The sequence below is a fragment of the Mytilus californianus genome, unplaced genomic scaffold, assembly GCF_021869535.1.
Source record: "Mytilus californianus isolate M0D057914Y unplaced genomic scaffold, xbMytCali1.0.p SCAF_6, whole genome shotgun sequence".
NCBI classification, from domain to species: domain Eukaryota; kingdom Metazoa; phylum Mollusca; class Bivalvia; order Mytilida; family Mytilidae; genus Mytilus; species Mytilus californianus.
Window position 1 is genome coordinate 54,042,494 of NW_026262712.1, and position 23,388 is coordinate 54,065,881.

At 30.9% G+C, this 23,388-nt stretch overlaps 1 protein-coding gene across 4 annotated transcripts; it reads left to right on the forward strand.

Annotated features, from left to right (window-relative positions):
• Positions 1-23,388, forward strand: LOC127705672 (uncharacterized). Of its 4 annotated transcripts, XM_052210014.1 has the most exons (9): positions 1-141; positions 4,919-4,972; positions 7,106-7,147; positions 7,953-8,000; positions 9,481-9,522; positions 10,326-10,373; positions 12,305-13,408; positions 18,425-18,475; positions 21,725-21,838. In XM_052210014.1, exons 1-8 carry the CDS (start codon positions 63-65, stop codon positions 18,457-18,459), a joined length of 1,452 nt encoding a protein of 483 aa, XP_052065974.1. In that variant the 5' UTR covers positions 1-62; the 3' UTR covers positions 18,460-18,475; positions 21,725-21,838. The 4 variants fall into 4 exon arrangements, with proteins under 4 accessions (XP_052065974.1, XP_052065971.1, XP_052065973.1 ...); XM_052210011.1 differs by lacking the exon at positions 18,425-18,475 and having other exon boundaries at positions 21,725-23,388; XM_052210013.1 differs by lacking the exons at positions 9,481-9,522; positions 10,326-10,373; positions 18,425-18,475 and having other exon boundaries at positions 21,725-23,388.

Sequence of the window (23,388 nt, forward strand, 5' to 3'; positions counted from 1 at the left end):
GTCTTGACTGAATTGAAACTTTAATTTCAGAGTGGTTCTACAAATTAAAGATATCCTGTGACATGTATGACATGCATTTGATAATTGACCGAAATCTACAGAAAAAATACAAATTCTTAGCAGAATCTGTAAGACAAAAAGGTATGTAATTAAATGCATTTAGTATTATTCATCCGTTTATTTCCTTTGTGCATTATTTCTTTATATGTTGTCTAAGGGGATGGACATTGGATATAGAAGATAACTGTTTCTAATATTAAAAAGTTACTGGTGTTTAACCGGGATTCAAACTGATTAAGTATTTTGAAGAATATATGTTGTATACATATTATTGTAAGGATGATATAGTAATAACAAAGACAATTGAATCATTAAATAAAGGTAAACGTATGATTCCTCCTCAAAATACTTAAAGCAAAAGGTGAAACAGATAGACACTGAACATTAATATCATTTGTTAAGCTTCGCAAACTGAATAAATATAGTTTGGCTAATGATTCTTGACATAATTTAGATAAAAAATAAGGTTTGGCAAAATTTAACTGGAACAAATGTGGATAGAACAATGAGGTTCAAATGCAGCAGTGCTACGTGATCGTTTGGATCTGTATATCTTTGTTCTTCAAATACACACCGTAATATTTTATCAAATACAATATAGATAACAAAGTTATTAAAATTAGCACGAATGCAGTACTTGGATAGTCTCAATTATTTTTTGCTGATGTTGGAATGTACTTAATTTGGAATATGTTGTTGTATAGGCGGATTTTGATCCTTGGGGAGTAAACTAACCACATTTTTGCACATGTCGACGTCTTAATTCCAAGATAATCGTCCCTTGATCTTGATCCTGATATTGATATGTTGCGTGGACATCCGATCGACATAACGAAACCACATTCATGAATTCATTACCACTGATTTTTCTCTAACTTAACGGCATTTTTAAAAAACTTAAAAAATACTTATATATCACAATACATGTTTAACTCCGTCGCATTTGCAGTCAGGAGCCTCTGGCCTCTGTTAAGCTTGTATTTTTTAAAAATTTTAGTTCATTTATATGTTTTGGAGTTTATAGTGACGTCAAATTTTCACTGCAGTAGTACACATTTTTGTTAAGGGGCCAGCAGAGGCACGCCTCCGGGTGCGGAATTTTCACGCTGTGTTGAAGACCCATTGTTGACCATCGGCTGTTTTCCGCTTTGGTCTGGTTGTTATCTCACTGACACATTCACCATTTCCATTCTCAATTTGAATACTACAGTGAGTGACTGTAGAAGGGTTTATTTTATAAAAGAATGATTGTTTTTCTATCAATTTTGTTTCTAATGAAAAAAACATGGTACCATATAACGTGTTTTCATTAACGTTCTTTCAAGTATTCCGACAAACTTTATACACTAATACTAACAATAAATTAACTTGAATATAATAACACAGATACAAATATCAAAACATTTGCACACATATCTAAATAAATCTTAGAACAAACTTTAGTTTACACAAAATGTCTCTAAAAGTCAAATCATTGGATATCATACACTGCTGTAAATTTCACAATAAACATTTTATACGAAATCCAGAATTGATACGATCTGTACAGACGAAATTGATCTGGTATATCAAAAGCATGTACTGGTTTGATGACCGATGACTGCAAATCTACGATGACGTTTGCTGCAAAATCACCGGTGATGACATTTTGTTATTTTAACTATTACACCATTTGTGTATATACCTGTCATTGAAATGTGATTTTTACTGGTTTTTATTTGTAATCCATGTGAAAGTCCATCGTTTATCGTTAAAAGCTATAGACACAAACAGGGATAATCATATCATTCTTCTTTGAGTTTTTCAACAGTTGTTATTGTTGATGGGTTTTGTACAACTCAAATATTACTATGGTTTTCTGATATTTCTGTGATAAGGTTAGATCTTCGAAGATGCTCTCGATTAGACAAGAATACGTTGTCAACAAACCGAATAGCGGTAATATTGCTAATGAGACAACTCTCCACTAGAGACCTAATGAAGTAGAAGTTTAAGATCACCTTACGACCTTCAACAATGAACAAAATCCAAACCCAAGAGTAAGCTTTACAAGCTTAAGGCCCCGAAATGACAAATGCTAAACATTTCAAACGAGAAATATGATATACAGCCAAAAACGATAACCGCCGAAGGGCTTAAATTATCAGATCGATACTGAGGAGAATAACAACAAAAGAATATACAAAGTACATATCAGTTACTGACAGCTAGTTCAATGCCAATAACATATAATGTATCTAAGACTGAAATATCAATCATTAAACAATCAACATACAATGGATTTAGTGTACAGCCGCTTTAGCAGTTAGAGAAAGATATAACCTTGTGCAATGCCAAAATACAGGTATCGACAGATTGTAGTTTCGTGAATTTGCATATGTGTACCACAATAACATTAATTATGGTTTTAATTTACTGATTACATACAATAACAGATAACAAATTTATACCAAATAAACAACATTCAAAGATAAAGCGTTTTTATACCACCACAATTTTTTGCCGTCGTATAGTGTTATGACATTATCTGCGTCGTCATCATCGTCAGACGACATCTTGTTTCAAGATAATATTCGTTTACCAAAAAGGGTTTAATACTTTTCTAGAATTTTGTATAAACTTCTTATTTCTTGACCAATTTCAATGAGGTTTAACTTAAAGTCATGATTTCTTACGGGTCTATAATATGCTGAATCTTACCGTGTATTAAGAGTTTTTTTTATATTGGTCCATGATAGGTAATAGTAAAATTTGAAAATTTTCAGTTCTTTGACGTCTTTCATTGTGTGTTTAATCTGGGCAAATTTTTCTGAAAATGGAATTTTTCTCAACAAAATACTAAAACAAGGAACTTTGACAACACACATTGCTTTTCATCTAGTATTTCTATTTCAATTTTAAGCGTGATATGGGTCGTTTTAAAAAAAGTATGTCAATATTTTACATAGAAATTGAGAAAATATTTTTATCAATCTAATTCAATCTAAAGAACTATGAATTAAATGAACAAAATCTTAAATATGGAATCTTAATGCAACTGGAAAGATCATTTTGAAAGCAAATTACAGAAATTACGGAATTTGTCAAATACAAACTGGTAGCAATGATGTTGATATCTTAATGATGGTACCAATAAATGATGACCTTTTGCTTATTTTAAGTTGAATTTACGTTTTTTAATAATTCGGTTATTACAGTGTTCAACGACCGATTTTGACCTTTCCTTTTTGTCATCTACATAACAAAATTGTCAACCTCATAACAAAAATGTCCACTACATAACACAATTAGGTCAATTGTTAAGTAGTTGATCATTATGTATAGTAGTAAGAGACGTATCCACACTTTGGGGCATTTGTTATTACTAGTGATATTTCGACATCACATACACCGAGCTTTTGAATAAAACACAGACAATTCATTATAATAATATAGATATGGAAAAAATTTCTATTGTCATTTAAGAACAACCCCATTACCAAGTGGACAAAATATAAGGGACTACCTTTACTAACTAAAATTCCAAAAATTGCTGATACCATTTACAGAGTTACCTTTTTACGCTTTCACTATCATAATGATATGTAGAGTTAGTGCTACAATGTATGGCCCTCTCTAGTTAAAAAAGAGGTGTCAGAAGTTATTTTATAGCAAGCAAAAACGTTTTCGTTATGTAGTTGCCAAATATCCAGAACACTTTAGGAATTAAAATTAATCTGATACCATAGCCAGCTTCTATTTTATGCCTTTATAATATCATTCTACACTGTATTTTCTATCTTAAAACAGAAAATTTGTAAGATATGTGTAATTAAAAAGATGTCTATTTTGGTACGATATTTTTTTTTTGGGAAATGGTTACATGTAGTTTGGGGTAATTCTAATGCTTTGAACACAATTTCCAAGACAATCTTTGTACCTATTCCATATTTTTCTTTTGATAGTAGTGGAAATTACGTTGCATCATCAGGACAATATTACAATAATGATAAAGCCTTATTTTCCTCACAGGTCAACCGGACAAGAAAATTGACGGATTTTGAAAATGACCTATATTACAATTTAACTGTACAATTTGTTGTAAAGGGAGCATAGAGGAAATGAATTGTTTTAAAATAATATTTCGATAAAAACTCGTTGAAGCATGTTTATTCATTAATCTGGACAGCAACGGCATTATAATCTCTATATAATATTTTACTTGTACAAATCGTTATCTTACAATATCCAGTTTTAACTCTTTTTGGTCATAATTCAGTTATTCTAATATAAAACAGTATTTTTATACAGTTTATCTAGACTATTCTTCACCATCTGAAGAAGTTATTTACTCCAGAAAAAATAAAGGTAATATTAAACCAATGTTAGTTATAAAACTAATTTCTAAGGAACACGTACCAGTGTTAAGTAATAATGCATTCATTTGTATTGAATTATGTTTTTTTTTAAACAAAAACGAACTTTCTTTCGAAACAAAGTTTTAATTAACAAAATGTAAAGACAAGGAATTGGCAGAACATACATTTCTGTTTAGATGAATATCAAATAATTGCCGTTAAAGTAAGGTTTTCTTTAATCTAGAAAGAAAAACGACATTTCCGGAAAAAATCTTATTCAACAAAATGTTAACAAACAAGAAGATGGAATGACATAAATTGCTTTTCAGATAGTTTTTCGATAAAAAATGTCGTTTAAGTAAGTTCGTTTCTTTGTTCTGGAATGAAACGACATTTATCAAAATACTTGCAAATATTGTTATCAAACAGGGTCCAGTTTGCATTCTTTTTGATGACTTGATTTTGTAATCTAAATTATACTTTTTACATTTTTCTTAATATAAAACAACATTTTCATTCAGTTTATCGAGACGATTCTACATCATTTGAAGAAGTTATTTACTCCAGAAATGAAGGTAATATTAAGTGCAGTTTAGTTCTGAGTCAATTTTCTCAAAAGTAAAAAAAAAAAAAAAAAAAAACGAACTCCTAGAAAATTCTCAACGAAAAGTCCCTAAGCAAATGGCAAAATCAAAAGCTCAAAACACATCAAACGAATGTATAACAACTGTCATATTCCTGACTTGGTAAAGGCCTAAAGCACGCATACAAATAATTTCGCGATGTAAGCAGCTATACATTTTTCTTGAATTGAAACTATTGGAATGATTGTAACCCTAGGCTAGCGAAGATGGTGTTGCATATATTCATGTAACAAAATTGTACACGACCATGGCAAATTCCAAAACAAATCAGCATATCTATAATAAACCTTTTCATATCCATGTAGTATTGGGATTTGCAACTCAGAGAAAAAAAAACAACGCATTCTCAAGACATTCAATCTCTTCAGATATATGAAATTGGAAATATGTTCTTTTCATTTTTCTAGAAATCCGGTATAGGTAAAAACACACTATTTTTGGAAGTATTCAGAGTACCTTGTATATGATACTTTCACATAACTCCAAAATCATACACAATTACGCAATTTATTCTTTACTATTCATCTTAGAAGACATTTATTGTATTCACAAATTTGTCTTCTTTGACATTGATTGACCTAAGACATTTATTTTGTTTTTATCTATATTCGCCGAAAACTATAGCAGAAGGAGGCAGATAAAAATAAGGAAAATATTTGGAAATATATTTGTAACACAAAGGTCAATTAATGACAAAAATTATAACGAAGCTTTCACCTAAACAAAACCAAGTTTCAATCAGACTTTTTTATTTGGGAAAATATATTAAAACAAGTACACGATTGTGATGACAGACTCAACATTTGGATGTTTAACATATAATTAAAAGACCCTTCTCCTTGCTTTGTGATTACATTTGTGAAATATTGTCAAAACATGGAACCAGATTGATACAATCATACAGATATGTGACAATATGCATAACAATCCGTTAGTCATTGTCAGTTGTTGCCAACAAGTTCTCCTCTGACACCAATTAGCTTATTTTCCCAAAACATTGCCAAGCTTTTTTCAGATGTGCCCGTCGACTTCACAACACAACCGCTATTGTTACAAATAGAGCATGATGACTAAATGATTATAATTATTTTGTAGTAAAGAAATCAAATTAAATAAGATATTAGTAAGGTTGTCTTAAAATATGAATTTTCGAAACGCCAATAGTTTCTCATGTCAGAAAATCATGGCGGCCGCTAAAAAAAAGATATATAAAAATAAGTCTTGATGGAAAATCATTAATACAATTTAAAAACTTGAAGGTTAGAAATTTAAAGGGGGAACACTATGAAAAATGTTGTCAGTTACCATGCAACCTGTCCAAAATTTATTTATTTATTTTTTATGACTATCACCGTGGTTGTTGAATCGATGTTACTGCATTAATATTTATCCTCTCTTTTAAACACAATACAAGGCAATCATAGACCATGAATTGTCATAATCATACTTAGGGTTTAGTAATTATGTAAGATGTATCTGATAATTGACCAAGATCGATTCCTTTACCATAAATTGCATCTTTTCGGTATAAAATTATAATCCGACCAATCGAATAAAGTTCTTTTTATAAAGATTTATTTTTTATAAAATAATAATGCTTTAGACATCAGTTAAATGTGACTTCTTGTGATGGCATTTGTAACTAAAAGTTATTGAGTTCCACCTTTGGTTATCATATTTCAGGGATTCTGCGCACTTACTCTTAGTTACATTTTTTGTTATGTCTTTCTATTTATAATTTTAAACATTAAGATTCGTTATATATCTAATGGACACTGATTACTGTGTTGTGGCTAATATAGCTTTCAAATTAATCCAATTTCCTCATTAATGTGGATCATCACTTTTTTTGCTGTTGAAAGTATTCAAAGAACTATGCTGCTTAATTTGCATTCTCATATTGATGATGGTTTGCATCGAAATAGCAAAAAATAAAAAAAAAAGTAGTGTAGAATGCTTCATTATTGCTCTTTTGACCAATTGTCTATCGATATTCTAGACCAACAGATAACTTGCTTCAGACAATTTATACATTATTTACTACCATCTGTTTCTCATTTTTAGTCATTAGTCAAGACAGGCGGGGAACCAAAAGGAAGTTTGAAGGTATCTTAAGATAGAGAACATTCGTTAAGTTTTCTTGTAATTTTATGTTTATGTTAATTTGCTTTCAATTAAAATATTATTCAGACGATAGATATTAAATATTAAGTAAAGACAAAACTTGCCTAAATCTTTCTTACAGGTGTCAAGTTTTGATATTATTAGCCTTGACCAACTAACTTTTTGATATCAAACAAATATACTTAGATATCAAGTCAATTTATCGTGGGTTCGATCCCAAGCTGAGTCAAATTAAAGGCCTTGTAATTGATTCTCCGATCAGCACGCGAAATTTAGAAGAGAAAGGACCGATTTGTCAGTCCAGCGTCAGAATAATGTGTCTACCTGTGGACTGTTGCCTGGCTAAATCGCACATTTGTAAAATTAAGCGGTTCGGCTAAGTACAAAGAACGGATAAAGAAAAAAGTATTAGATATTCTCTGTGGAAAATGGATTTAATTTACAATCAATCATCATTATCCAGTCAATTTAAACGTTTTATTAAAGATTGTTTTTTCAACATTTTACCACTGCATTTTAACACCTTTTTTCAAAATATTGCATTTAAACCACTATAATTTCGTGTATAAAACAGTAAGTTCAGTAAAAAAACACAGACACTTCCATTTTCAAGAGAACCACAAAAATAACACGATAAGTAAACAAATTTCCATCCTCGCCATAGAAATAGAAGAATTTTGTTTTTGTGCTTTAACTCTCATTTTATCATTTAAAATATATCAGGTGTTATTTTAATTCTGTCTATTGTAACTTGAAGTTGTTTTATATTTTCGTTATGATTTTGAAGATGATGCCAAGTCAGCCGAAGAAATGATTAATCCCGAAAAATGTCAAGGTAATATTTAGTCAAATAGATCTTATTTATTGTTGCTAGTAGTATCTTACTGATAGCGATGTATCTTTGATTTGTTGAAACGGATGAATATAGTGTATCGATTGATTTTACATAATCCCAAATTTCATAAAACGTAGATCAAAAGCACACAGATTTCACTGTTTTTGATATATCTATTTTACAATAGTGCCTGTAGTCATAAATATGTGGAATATAATAAAGAAGCTATCCTTGAGTTACTTTTAATGAAAATAGTATTGAGGTAGTCAAGATTAAATAAAGACAAAAATTACCTTAATAATTCTTACAGATGTTAAGTTTGAATATTATTGGCCTTGACCAACTAATTTTTACTATCATGCACATATACTTAGATACCAAGTCAATTTATCTTGGGTTCCACCCAAAGCCGATTTTAAATATTATAAATATTGTTTGTATTTGAGACTGTGTACCTTAGTCACGTAATGATGTCATTTTAGCGGTAATTTTAACATTGCCATATAAGCGGGAGATTGGATCGCCATAAAACCAGGTTTAACCCACGATTTTCTCTTGAAAAGTTCTGTACCAAGCCAGGAATATAGTTATTATCAAATAGTCCGTTTCAATGTATGTTGGCGTCTGCTTTTGTAACAGTTCAATGTTTCTGTTGTTCCGTTGTTTTCCTCTGGTAGTTAATGAGTTTCCCTCGGTTTTGGTTTGTGACCCGGATTTGTTTCAGTTAAATCAATTTATGACTATTGAACAGCGATATACTATTATTGCTTTTATTTATAGGTCATAAATAGTCACAAACATAATTAGGGTTTTAGTAATTATGTCAGATGTGCCTCATTATTTATCGAGATCAATTCCATTACCATAAATTGCATCTTTTCGGTATAAAATTATAAACCGACGAACCAAATTCATTTTATAAAGATTCATCCATTAAATGTGACTACTTATGACTGCATTTGTAACTAGAAAAATGAAAACAACTACACATTATATAAATATACAAATTGCATGCGTACGGAGCTCTTTTCTAGGTTTACCTTTATCAGGAACGGGTATCGAGTTCCAAATTTGGAAATAAAATTTCAGGAATTCTGTTTACTAACTCAAAGTTATTATTTTTTGTTATGTCGTTCTATTTACAAATTTAGACATTAAGATTCATTATATATCTGATGGACATGTCATTCTAGATGTTTTTGTCGTTGTGTTGTGGCCATGTCAGCTTTCAAATTAAATTAATTTGAAAGTATTCAAGGATTGGACCGATGCTGCTTAATTTTGTATTTTTATAGTAATGGTGTTATACTTTGAAATAGCTTTAAAACACAAATAAAAAATTAGTGTGGAATGCTTCATTTTTGCTCTTTTAACCAATTGCCTATCGAAATTGTTAGACAATCATCAAAATAACTTGTCCGACTTTAGTTATATTCATACATTTTATAATCATTTACTTCCATCTGTTTCTCAATTTTAGTCATTAGTCAAGAAAGGCGGGGAACCAAAAGGAAGTTTGAAGGTATCTTAAGATAGAGAACATTCGTTAGGTTTTCTTGTAATTTTATGTTTATGTTAATTTGCTTTCAGTTAAAATATTATTCAGACGATAGATATTAAATATTAAGTAAAGACAAAACTTGCCTAAATCCTTCTTACAGGTGTCAAGTTTTGATATTATTAGCCTTGACCAACTAACTTTTTGATATCAAACAAATATACTTAGATATCAAGTCAATTTATCGTGGGTTCGATCCCAAGCCGAGTCAAATTAAAGGCCTTGTAATTGATTCTCCAATCAGCACGCGAAATTTAGAAGAGAAAGGACCGATTTGTCAGTCCATCACCAGAATAATGTGTCTTCCTGTGGACTGTTGCCTGGTTAAATCGCACATTTGTAAAATTAAGCGGTTCGGCTTAGTACAAAGAACGGATAAAGAAAAAAGTATTAGATATTCTCTGTGGAAAATGGATTTAATTTACAATCAATCATCATTATCCAGTCAATTAACACGTTTTATTAAATTTTGTTTTTTCAACATTTTACCACTGCATTTTAACACCTTTTTTAAAAATATTGCATTTAAACCACTATAATTTCGTGTATAAAACAGTAAGTTCAGTACAAAACACAGACACTTCCATTTTCAAGAGAACCACAAAAATAACACGATAAGTAAACAAATTTCCATCCTCGCCATAGAAATAGAAGAATTTTGTTTTTGTGCTTTAACTTTCATTTTATCATTAAAATATATCAGGTGTTATTTTAATTCTTTCTATTGTAACTTGAAGTTGTTTTATATTTTCGTTATGCTTTTGAAGATGATGCCAAGTCAGCCGAAGAAATGATTAATCCCGAAAAATGTCAAGGTAATATTTAGTCAAATAGATCTTATTTATTGTTGCTAGTGGTATCTTACTGATAGCGATGTATCTTTGATTTGTTGAAACGGATGAATATAGTGTATCGATTGATTTTACATAATCCCAAATTTCATAAAACGTAGATCAAAAGCACACAGATTTCACTGTTGTTGATATATCTATTTTACAATAGTGCCTGTAGTCATAAATATGTGGAATATAATTAAAGAAGCTAAGCCGATTCAATTCTTAGAATGTTTCTAATAGTTTAGATATTTAAGCAAATTTTAATAGTACTAAACTGAATGCACAGTTTTAATCATTCCGTTTTTTGGAAGTTTGAATGTTTCCTTTTATTTGCTATTTAAAACGGAGGTAGATTTAGGGAAAAGGGGGCCCGCCAACTCCTAATGGAGCTACATATTTGATAAATACATATACTTTTTACAAGCATCAGTCCAAACGTTGGCTGACTAGGCAATTCCTGGATCTGCACCTGAAAAATGTATCATTATTGCAGCCCCTCGTGGAACTTAGTTTTATTGAAATTTGCATAAATATCTAAAACTATTAAATTTTAAAACGAAGTTTATAATTTAAAATTTTTTGAATTATTGGTAAAATTTAAAACTTTGACCAAAAATATGAAAAATTTAAAAAGATTTGAATTGATAAGTGTTACACAGACCTACATGCATATATTTTATTTCATCTGACTAATATTTACTGTATTGAAGACTGATAAAGTTGTGCTTTAATTAAAAGATAAATATACGGTCTTCACTCAGAATTATGATTGACGATGACAGGATAACTGCAACTTATCAGCAAGTTTACAGCGATATTCAAAGTTCTTTGGCGGCTTAAATCGCAATTTCGCCGGCAAGATTATGGCCTGCACGGTAGTATAAATAGAAAACCTGACAAAGAACTTGTTTGTAAAAATTCGTATTGATCGTAATTATGATAATATGAATCATACCAAGCTTAAATGAAAATATAAATTTATAATTCTTTCTCAGAATTAAAAGAGATAATTATCTCCCTTCTTTAACATCGGACATCAGTGTAATAGCTCCACGGTAGGTATAGTGTCCGGGTTTGATCGTCTTTTCTTCGAATGATTCGGTGTTTTTTTAAAAGTATATCAGGTAATTTCGAGTGATATGTCATGAGATCAAACCGATTTACTGATATTTCGCGAGTATAATAATTGTATTCTTATTCTTTGAATAGTATACATTATTTTTAGCATAAAAGAGGAACAAAAGATACCAGAGGGACAGTCAAACTCATGGCTTTTAGCGTAAAAGACGCACATTTCCTTGTAGTTAACTTACAATTCAGTGTTTTAAAATGTCCGTGTTTCACGATGGTAACATTTACAATGTCAGGGTTTTCCCACAAATACGTCAAAGGACACAAAGTATCGATCTTAGACAAATCGCAATTACTGATCGCTAGCTAAACGCAATTATAACTTATAAATACATCGTGTTCTCCCAGACTAAATAATCGATCAGCACATTTCAATTGGAATAAGTGTAAGTCTGAGATAAGTCTGACAAACACTCTTGGAAAAGGATGAAAAACAGTTTTTGAAAAAAGCATGATCTTGATTTACTATTTTAATCATAACGATGACAGATCTTTATGAAAGATAGTCTCTGTTATTGTTTCAAAATGACCTCTTCCCAGGGGGATTTTTGGTTTGTCATATTGCATAGCTAAACATGTGCATATTGTTAAATCTATATCGGCATTTCTTTGGTTATTGTGTCGTTTGAAACTTGTTTTGATAACGGTTACTATACATATATCTGCTTTTACTTGTTACAATGACGTATACCATGCAAATACATGCATCATCTTTCATTAATGTTATACAGATTAATTTTTCAATAGAAATATCTTTTTTCTTTTTAATAAATATATAGGTCATTCTACATTGGACGAAAGCCCGAAGTGTTCGAAGTCATGCCAATTAGTATTTGAAAAAATGTATCAGGAAAAGGATTGTAACAGGTCAGCACCCACTGATAAAATCATGTGTGACCATCATGAACTATGGTATCGTTTTATCATAGCTAGACATTTACATTTGTCTCGTGTACTTTACCTACTCAAAAAGGCAATGCAATATCAGTTGCACAAATTGTCCAAAGCTTTCGGTTGGTGTGTTTTAAGACGAATAATCAAGCAGACTAATATCTCGCAATTTTTCGGTCGAGTAAAAGACATTTGGCCTGGCTTCTTTTGTAGATGCAATAAAAAAGGCAGTTCAGCTATTTGTTCAACAGAACTAGTAATAGTTGTTGATGCTGACGAGTATTTAGAAGATCTTCCGAGAGAATACTTTGGCATTCCAGTCAAACAAAGCGCGTTCTATCCTACAATAGCGAAGACAAATAAGAACAGTGATAGTTTTACTGAAGAAATAACTTTTGAAAAAATGCCAACCATTTCAGGTGAAAAGGCACAAGAGCTTTTTTTGAAGCACACAAAGTTGACATTAGTTTATATATTATTAGTTCAACCGTGCTGCGTTCAGCTTTGTTGCCAGGCTAAGGGTATTATTCCTATAGGTGAAGAACATTTGCCCATCGATGTATGTAGTAAGAATACCACAGTTAGGCAAGGAAATGTGACTTTTGTGCATAAAATGTATGTTGGGTGTCCAGTTGGACCAAAAAATAAGACATCATGGGGAACATTAGGGGGATTTGTCCAACATCGAGGACAAGATGCATTTATAACATGTTCTCATGTTGTATATGATAGAAAGGTGCTTTTATCTGGAAGCAAACGAAACAAACATAAGGAAGAAGTTCATGTTAGTTGTTATCTTAATGGCATGGCAGATGGCTTTGTTTGTGGACATGTGGTAGATGATTTGTTTGAGTATGACCAGAAAGAAAAAACCAGCATTGATGCAGCTCTTGTGGTTCTTGATAGAAAAACATCTTCGGTTGACCAAAAAGAAATTGTACAAATAATTGGAAAAGACGAGAATCATTCACGAAAGCCAGTTGAGTTTCTAGGTATATTTTTATGCTTTTATTTTTTAGTAATACTTTAACTATTAATAACCAATTTGATGTGTATTCCCAAAATTACCAGACGCAATGATCGGACATGAACAATAAAACTATAACCTATATCAATAAGGTCGTGTTCACACCAAACGTCGTGTCCTGTAAACCTGTTTACAATTAGTTTATGTAATGAACACTGGTTTCAAATTAGATTGTTTTTATCTGTATATCGGTCATAATTACCTGTACATATACATAACATGGAATTTAATAAAATTTTTTCTGTAGGCTAAAACCAATTAATTTTTCTAATAATTTTTCAAATACTGTGAAAGTACTTTTATTCGTGGGGTACCAATTTTCGTGGTTTTCGTGGAATGGAATCCCCTGTAGGTTCGACTACATGGATATGGGCATATTTTCTAGAGAAAACATCGAATATCAGCAAACGCACTATGAACTATATGCAGTGGCGTAGCAAAAGAGTAGCATGTACAACTTCAGACAGGATTTTAATCTTTAAATAACCAAAGTTGTACGACTTTTACCCTTTCAAATCTCACGAAAATTTAGCTTTGAAAAATGAATGTCAGACTTCTTGTTAAGATGTATGATGATGAAGTGTTAATTTTATCTCCTCATAATTCTCTTCCGGAAAAAACTAATAATTGTTGCATATTGGGCTTGCTTTTTTTATTTCAATTATATTCATTCATTTTGTTTAGGGGCCAGCTGAAGCCCGCCTCCGGGTGCGGGATTTTGTGCTGTGTTGAAGACTCATTGGTGGCCGTCGGTTGATTTCTGCTGTTTGGTCTGGTTGTTGTCTCTTTGACACATTCCTTATTTCCATTCTCAATTTTATTCAAAGTACATTTGTAGCATTTTTATGCAATTTTTTTTCTTTAAATGACATGTTTATGGCCCAATTAACACCTTTGATGATCATTAATCTCTTAATCATTCGATGTCGGGTTAATTGGTGTCACCACTTCAGATTACACGTGTACAACAATCGAAATATTTACTTTGTAGTTTTCTTCAATGAGACAATTTGTATTCAGAAATGAATCAGCTTATTTCTGAAAGCATTACGGGGTATTTTATTAAAAATTTGATGATTATGTTATCAGAAATTAAAAACGAACATGTAAGTGAAAATGAACACCATATGATTATTTTCAAGAAACTTCGTTTCTGATGGGTTCAAATTTTCACCCAAATTTTATTCTCAGAAAACTAAAATCCACGAATTTAAGAACCCACGAACATGTTACTTTTGCTCAATCTACGAAAATTGATACCCACGAATAAAAGTACTTTCACAGTATGTTTTTTTAATGATTTTAAAGAAAACTTTAAATTCATTTTTTTTTAATGAAAACATTTATATTTGTTTCAAAAGGGAAGTGTTAAAAATCGTTTGATTCCATTAAAGAGAACTAGCTACGAGATATATGAAAAATAAAAAAGTCTGATTTTTTTTTGGTTCAATCTTTAATGAAAGTGAAATGATAATTCGCTGTAAGCGACCAGTATGGTCCAATTTTGTCAAAATAAGCTAAGGAATATTGATGATGAATTATTCACTTGCAAATGAATAATTAGACCTCATTGAATCCGTATTCAACTTAATCCCTTACCTAGAGATGGATAACGCATGAATCGTGCGTGTTGAGTTATTTAAAAGAAAAGAATGTCAACATTTAAAGTGAAACAAAGGTAAATACGATGATTAACATATATTTTTTATCTATAATATGAAAGTAAACAGACCTAGAAAATTCAATTGCACGAGTTCACGTTCCATTTATATCCATATTTCTGTTTATATCGCTTATATGACCATCGGAGGTCTTCGGAGGTCAACTCGATAGTTTAATAGATGGCATCTAGACTCAAATACACACGAAACGAAGCTTCATATGCTCGAGCCCATGCCTTATAAATTGTTTATTTTAAACTTTTAATAATTTGGATACATGTTTTTACATTGTAATAAATCAGATATGAGAATTTGAGTAAAATCGGTGAACATGAATTTGACACCTGGTGCCCCTTTTAAAAAGAAGGGCCAGGGGCAACATGGAGTTTCAGTATGTTATTGAAAAAAAAAATGATTTGAATTTTTACTTAATGTAATACAAAAACGGCTTTTTCCACGAAGATGAGTGGTCGATATCTAACGAAAATCGTTCTATTGATTAACACAGGCTAAACAGCTTAACAATAGGTGAACAAACTAAGTATTATAAAAAGGATTGATTGATTTATACAAAATATTTCATCAGTGTTGGCAATTAAGTTAAAGAAACATGAGATGACCATTCTGACCTTAAATGCCTGTAACCAAAAACATACATGATTCAAACAAAAACCTCTGAAACTGACATTATCAAGATGCTTGATTTTTTTTATTGACAACGTATTTGTTACGTTTGGAGGACGTGTTTTTCAACAGACTGTCGGAATTCCAATGGAAACCAATTGTGCCCCTCTTCTTGCCGACTTGTTTCTTTATCATCATGAGGCCGACTTCATACAGGAACTTCTTAGGAAGAAAGATAAGCAGTTAGCAATATCCTTTAACTTTACGTTCCGCTATATAGATGATGTTCTCTCACTAAATAATACAAAATTTGGTGACTATGTTGAACGAATCTATCCCATCGAACTAGAGATAAAGGATACTACAGATTCAGTTAAGTCTGCCTCATATCTTAATTTACATCTAGAAATTGATAATGAGGGTCGGTTGAAAACAAAACTTTACGACAAAAGAGATGATTTCAGCTTCCCATTTCTATGTAGCAACATTCCAGCAGCGCCTGCATACGGAGTATATATCTCCCAGTTAATACGATATTCCCGGGGTTGTATTTCCTATCAAGATTTCCTTGATAGAGGATTGCTGCTCACAAGGAAGCTATTAAACCAAGAGTTCCAAATGGTGAAGTTGAAATCATCCCTTCGTAAATTTTACGGACGCCATCACGAGTTGGTTGACCGTTATGGAGTAACCGTTTCACAGATGAAATCGGATATGTTCCTTACGTCGTAACTTCAATACCCTTCCCTTTTCACAAATGTGACCTACCGAATTAGACTATTTACCGGATTTGTAATAACATAAGCAACACGGCGGGTGTCACATGTGGAGAAGGATCTGCGTACCCTTCCGGAGCACCTGAGATCACCCCAGTTTTTGGTGGGGTTCGTGTTGCTTAGTCTTTAGTTTGCTATGTTGTGTCATCTGTACTATTATTTGTCTGTTTGTCTTTTTATTTTTGGCCATGGCGTTGTCAGTTTGTTTTCGATCTGTGAGTTTGACTGTCTCTCTGGTAGCTTTCGTCCCTCTTTTACATAACTCACAGACAACCCCATGAAAATGTACAGTTTCATATTACTCTTGGTAAGAATAATTTCCTAACAAAATTACTTTTATGTACCATAAAATGACTTTTTATCAGTGTGAACGTAAATGAGATTAGTTTAAGTGATTTTTTTTTGATAAAAGGTTTATATAGGCCAAAGAAAGTTACTTTTAAGTATGATTTTCTTTAGATATATTGAATTCATTCACGATTCTCATTGGCTTGTCAACAATCTGTCGGAGTTTATGTATTAACTTCACACTAAAATCTATGACAAACGGGACGATTTCAACTTCCCAATTATCAATTTCCCATTTCTAAGCAGTAACATACCCTCTGTCCGATCGTATGGTGTTTACATATCTCAGTTGATACGTTATGCTCGTGCATGTTCACACTATACGGACTTCATATACAGGAGTGTGCTCCTTACGCAGAAACTGCTTCAACAATGTGATGAGGAGGAAAGATTAAAAATGACACTCCGTAAATTTTATGGACACCATCACGAATGGGTTGATCCATACGATGTGTCTGTGTCTAAACTAACTAAGGACATTTTTACCACGTCTTAGATTGTGGTTTACCATTCAAGTCGTCTGGTCTTTAAAGTACCGAACATGACATATTCCCGAATATGACTGTTTTGCTGAGTGTGAATTTGCATTGCTATAAGACGTGTCACGGTATTTGTTTATCCAACATTCATGTACTTAGTTATGATGTTGTATTTGTAATTCTGATAGGATATTGTTAAATGTCCTATCGTTTGTCGTTGTAATTATAATTGTTTTATTTTCTATTCGTATGTTAAAATAAAAGTAAAGATAATTAATCACCCAGTTCATTTATAAGATTTTAGTCTAAAGCAACTATATGTTCACGATTTATTTGTTTTACAGTTTGATTTAGAAGAAATACCGACATAGCTAGATAATACAATTCATTATTTATTTACTAACACAATTCTATATTAATATTCTGGTAATTATTATAAAATACATCAAATAACATAATACAAACCTAATCTTGAATTGTATCAAATTTTTGAAAATTTACCTGTGACGTCACTTTTGTGGCGTTTATTCAGTCGTGTGACAGACAGTTCGTGGTTCTGTTGTGCTGTTTTTGTGTTCTGTCTAAGGTTGTTTTACGTGTTCGTTTTTATTCTGTGGTTAGCATGTCGAAATGTACTATTGTATTGTTTATTTGTGTATTTCTCTGTCCTGAATGTTCTTGAATTTATTTGTACTGTATTCCTGTCATGTCATGTTGTCATTTTAGTGTTATATTTAACATTGCCATAAAAGTGCGAGGTTTGGCTCCACAAAACCAGGTTCCACCCACCATTTTTTCTTACAATGTCTTGTACCAAATCAGGAAAATGGCAGTTGTTATCTTATAGTTCGTTTCTGTGTGTGTTGCATTGTCGTTTGTTTTTGTTGCACTTCAGTGTTTCTGTTGTTTCGTTGTTTTCCTCTTATAGTTGATGTGTTTCCCTCGGTTTTAGTTTGTAACCCGGATTAGTTTTCTTTCAATCGATCTATGACTTTCGAACAGCGATATACTACTGTTGTTTTTATTTAATATAGACTTGCCGAAACATTTGGGCAACTATCTTATATTTTTTGTTATGTTTTTCTTCTTTTAGATTCAATTCTGCAAGTTCACTGTCTTAGTTATTGAATCAGATTTTACATAGGTATTACTTTGTTACCGTTACTTGTAACAGCTTTGGATCTGGAAGGGGATGTCTTTTAAAAAGTGACAAATACGGTCGCATTATCTTATTTTTTTTTTATATTTTTCCAGTTTAGGATGAAAGTCTTTATTTACGTTCTTAATTCAACTATCAAAACTAGTATATCTCTGATAGTTTTTAATGTATACATGTATATCGGGATAACGAAAAATAAGTCAAACTGCAATATATTTATCAAACAAGCTCATGAGAGCTTGAGCTGGTTTTTTCACGGTTCTCAATCATTTGAAAATCCCTACTAACGTTTATCAAACAGTAGTTGGGCTTGCTGGTTATATGGCAGTAAATTTATTGTTTTTAGGAAGATTAAGCTAATATATATATAATTTCCATATACATTATACTCCTTAATGATAAATGTAAAAAATAAATACATACAGAAACATTATGAAAATAATTAATGGGGATAAAAACAAAAATCCTTTAATACTGTTCAACTTACGACTATAATCTACATTGAAAATAAGTTTTGATCTAACAATTTTTGGGTAAAAACCAAAAATGAAAATATGGTAAATCGCACGTTTAGCCGATCTTCCTATGTCATTATGGACACCCATTTCATATAAGGAAAGAAAAAGATCTCATTCATTCGGTACATTTACGTAATGCATGATAGTTTGAACGTTATCTTAACATCTTTTCATTGTAAAAGAAGCTAAATTATAAATTTCACAACTTTTTAATCAAGTATTTATCCAATTCATCATGTTCCCGTAAGTAACTTCATACAATTATTTCTTTCATAGACTAAGGTTGTAAGATTTGAATAACTTTTATTTCTTTAATTATTTCCAATACATGATTGTCATGTTTTTAAGTTGTATTTACATTTGTCTTTCTAGTAAATATCATAGCTTCGGTTTTACTTGGATACATTTTAAAACCCCACGAAGAGCACCATTTGTATTTATTATCAAGACTTATTGTATAGTTTTGGTAAAAACTTAATGCTCGAACCTGATTGCCATAAACAACCGTCATCCGCAAACTGTGAATTTCACAATTTTGTTAACAAATAGATAAATCATTGAACATACTATTAAATATAGTGGATTCATCAAACTCCTGTGAAGGGTACAATTCACAGGTTAACTCTACACGATACACGTAATGGTCGATGAAATTATGACCCAACTCATCATTAGTCTACTACCCAATAAAAGTGAGTAGATGTACAACTGCTTATGTAACTTGCTGAAGACTCAGCAACATTAACTCTTTTAAAATTTTTTCGCTGGTAATCACTGTTTTGTAAATAAATATTTTGTGATTAAATAAAGATATTTTTTTCCAATTTCAACTTTTTTCAACTATGAATCCGTCAAATCATTCAAAATTTAATTTGAGCTGGATTCACTGTTACTCCATTTAGAGGTAAATTTTATTAACCCCTATTGCCAAAAAATCATGTTTCTCCACAAAAAAGTTTTTTTTCCTGAGAACAAAAATATCAAATGTTTGAAAAACTTGAAAACACCCTTGAGCTTTCTATAACGTTGATATTTCGAAACCATTTCAGTATAACAGTAATTTTACAGCAAACAGCTATAATACGCCCCCCCCCCAACTATGTTATAATCTGACAAAAACTACTATGTTATAATCTTTCCGCAGTTAAAAGACATCCATTCAACTTAAGTTAATTGCATTCGGCAAATTATATGCGGACTTTTTCGTCTTGTCAACTTTGGTTGAATTCCGTGAAGTTTTTCTTGTACTATCGATAATTGTATAAACAAAAACATTCAGCACTAAATATTTAAATTCTAATTATATACTACATCAGCTCCTGTCAATGGAAAACACCAAGTAATACATTTGTAGTTGTAGTTTTTATAATACTAAAAGAATGAATTTACCGGATTTTTAGGAAAACTGCAAGAACTATAGTTCAAATTACGGAGATTGGTCTCTTATAACCATATACGCTTTTAAAAATATCAACTTGCCAATTTTTTTATTAATTTGATGAAGAACAAGATTACTGGTACACGATATTAACACACAAACAACTGATCGTATTCTGAACAGGGACTAACATTGAATATCTGTAAATACGATTTCTTTTTATTTTATCCGTATTTTTCTATCAATATAATTGTAAAAACATTGAGACTGTATATCTATATCTATATATATCTTTATTTCATTCAAGATTCCTTCCTACATTGAGGTAAATTATATGGCCTTTCAAATACCGTTTCGATTCCTAACATCACTGAAGAGGCATTAATTGTCGAAATCCGGATATGGTGTAATTATTTTTGCACCTCATGTTTGCGGTACACCATCTTTTCCGCAAGTTTATTGTTTTCTGTTTGGTATTAAATTAATAATTAAGCTCCATTTTGTTACATCTGGCGTTTGCGCTGGTCATTTAATATTAAGTAAAATTTTAGAAAAATTAGAAAACAGCGGAGCAAGCAAGCACACTTGATAAATGTTAGCTTTTTTACTCAATGAACAAAATAAATTTGAATATTATCTTAACATCAAAAAGTCAAAATGGTCGATCTTAAAATGCTTAAGTAACGTTTAATGCGCATCGTTGTCAATATAATGGAACTTGATGCGACTGTCATACAAGTGAGAGGTTTAGGTAGCTATAAAACCAGGTTCAATCCACCATTTCCTACATAAGAAAATGCCTGTACCAAGTCAGGAATATGACACTTGTTATCCATTCGTTTGATGTGATTGAGCTTTTGATTTTTCCATTTGATTAGGGACTTTCCGTTTTGAACTTTCCTTGGAGTTCAGTATTTTTGTGATTTGACTTTTAATGTACACAACAAAGTTAAAGTATATATGCAAGCAAATGGCCATCCACCTTAACACATCAACCATATTTTATGTTAAATATTTACTTGATGTGTCTAAGAAAAGATTTTCTCCTTACCGTAATGCGAAAAGTTAACCATCTTTTTTTTTTATTTTTACAACTGGAGTATACTTGATGTTTTGAATTTTATGTTGGAGTATGATAGAAATAAAAACTTCATTTGAAATAACCTACATTTTCTAAAACTGAAGTAATGGTGACATTTTGTGATTAAAATTGTTACCTTGTAGATATATCAAAATATAATTAGTAAATAATGGAATATGTAGTAAGTAAATTGGTAAATAAAATTTGAAAAAATAATTGATATAAAAATAAAATAGTTAATTTAATATTTTTTTCAGGTATGACTTCACCGTATTTAAATGACAACTATAAATCTCATAAAATTGAAAAAGGAGAAATGAAAGCAAGGCTTGTCGGAGCCAAAAGTGGATATTTCGAAAGAATTATAAAATATGAAGATTATGATGAGGATAAACAAAAATTCGTAGATGGCCTTGAGCACGGTGTGACCCCATATTGGGAGGATCTAGCACAACAAATAAAAAAGGTCATAGAAAGTAACCCGAAGCCGTTACATGTAGCTACTGACGTTCATTTCCAAACTACAATTGTTCCAAAGCTTGACGAAATGATAAAACACGATAGACAGTGTGTTCGTTTTTATAATCAATTGCTGATGGAAAATTTCCCATTCGAAAACGGCGATTCTGGTACATGCATTTATATAGTTGACGACAAAACATTTATGAGGGCAGACAACCAGCCAAATCCTACAGGATGCATTGGCATGGCAATAGCTAGTTACATCGATATAAGAGATAAAAACATGAAAACAATCGTTACGCCAATGAAGGCCATACTTGAAGCTTTTAGGTTGATTTAAAAGGATTTTATCTATTCCATATAATTGTTACATTTTAATAAGAAGAAATTGTTGATTTATGAATTTAATGCCTTTCTGTGAATTTGGTTGTTCTATTGATCATGATGACCCTTAACAAACGAACAATTTCTGTGAGAGCTGACTTACCTTTAAGTTGTAAATTCAAGCCTAGTTTATTATGCCGAAAACTGGAGCTTATATAGTAGATTGAAGTTATGGTTCAGTGACTTTTTTTTGTCAACGTACAAATAGAAATACGATCAAAATATTGTTTAAGTAAATGTCCTAAATATAACAGAATTCCAGTTGACAATCATCATATTTAAAAACTGTCCGGAGAAAATATTTGAAGTAGGTATAAATATTGAAAAAAACCAAAGGTTTACCTTTCTGAAGAATATAAAAGTTAAGCCATAATTGTAACACCCCAAATGTCTAAAATGTAAGTAAAAAATCTTTGAGAATAGACTGATCACTCTTTTTTAGAAAATATTGGACCCCAAAATATGTTTAATTAAAATTAAACGGAATATTTTAAGAAATAGTGCAAAATGTCATGTTTACTATATGCATTTGAACGATGGGTTTATAACTTTTAACTATTAATGTAAGAACATAACCAGTCCATATTTAAACCTCAAGACAATATAGTAGACAAGGAATTGATAAGATTGCAATGCAAAAGAAAAAATATATATTTTTGCCGTTTGAAGTAATATTTTTCTCTTTTTCCATATTTTTTTTTCCATTTTTGAGACTTGATATGTTTTATCACACTACTAAATTGTTGTTTTTTATTTTAATTCTTTCTAAATTTATTGATGTTTATGATGTCACGATAAAATGGAAGGGAATATCCTCCATAATTATACATTTCTTAATTTGCTAAAATACAATTTCTTAATTTGTAAAATTAAATTTCTTAATTTGTAATATGTATTTATTTCCATCCGTCACATGAATTTCTAAAATTCTTGATTTTTGAAATGTAACTTTTTAATGTGTAAATGCAATTATTAATTTGTAAATGACTTTTTTCGTTCGTTACATGAAATTCTACATTTTTTAATTTGTGAAATGATATTTCTTTTTTGATCAATTAAATTTCTACATTCTAAA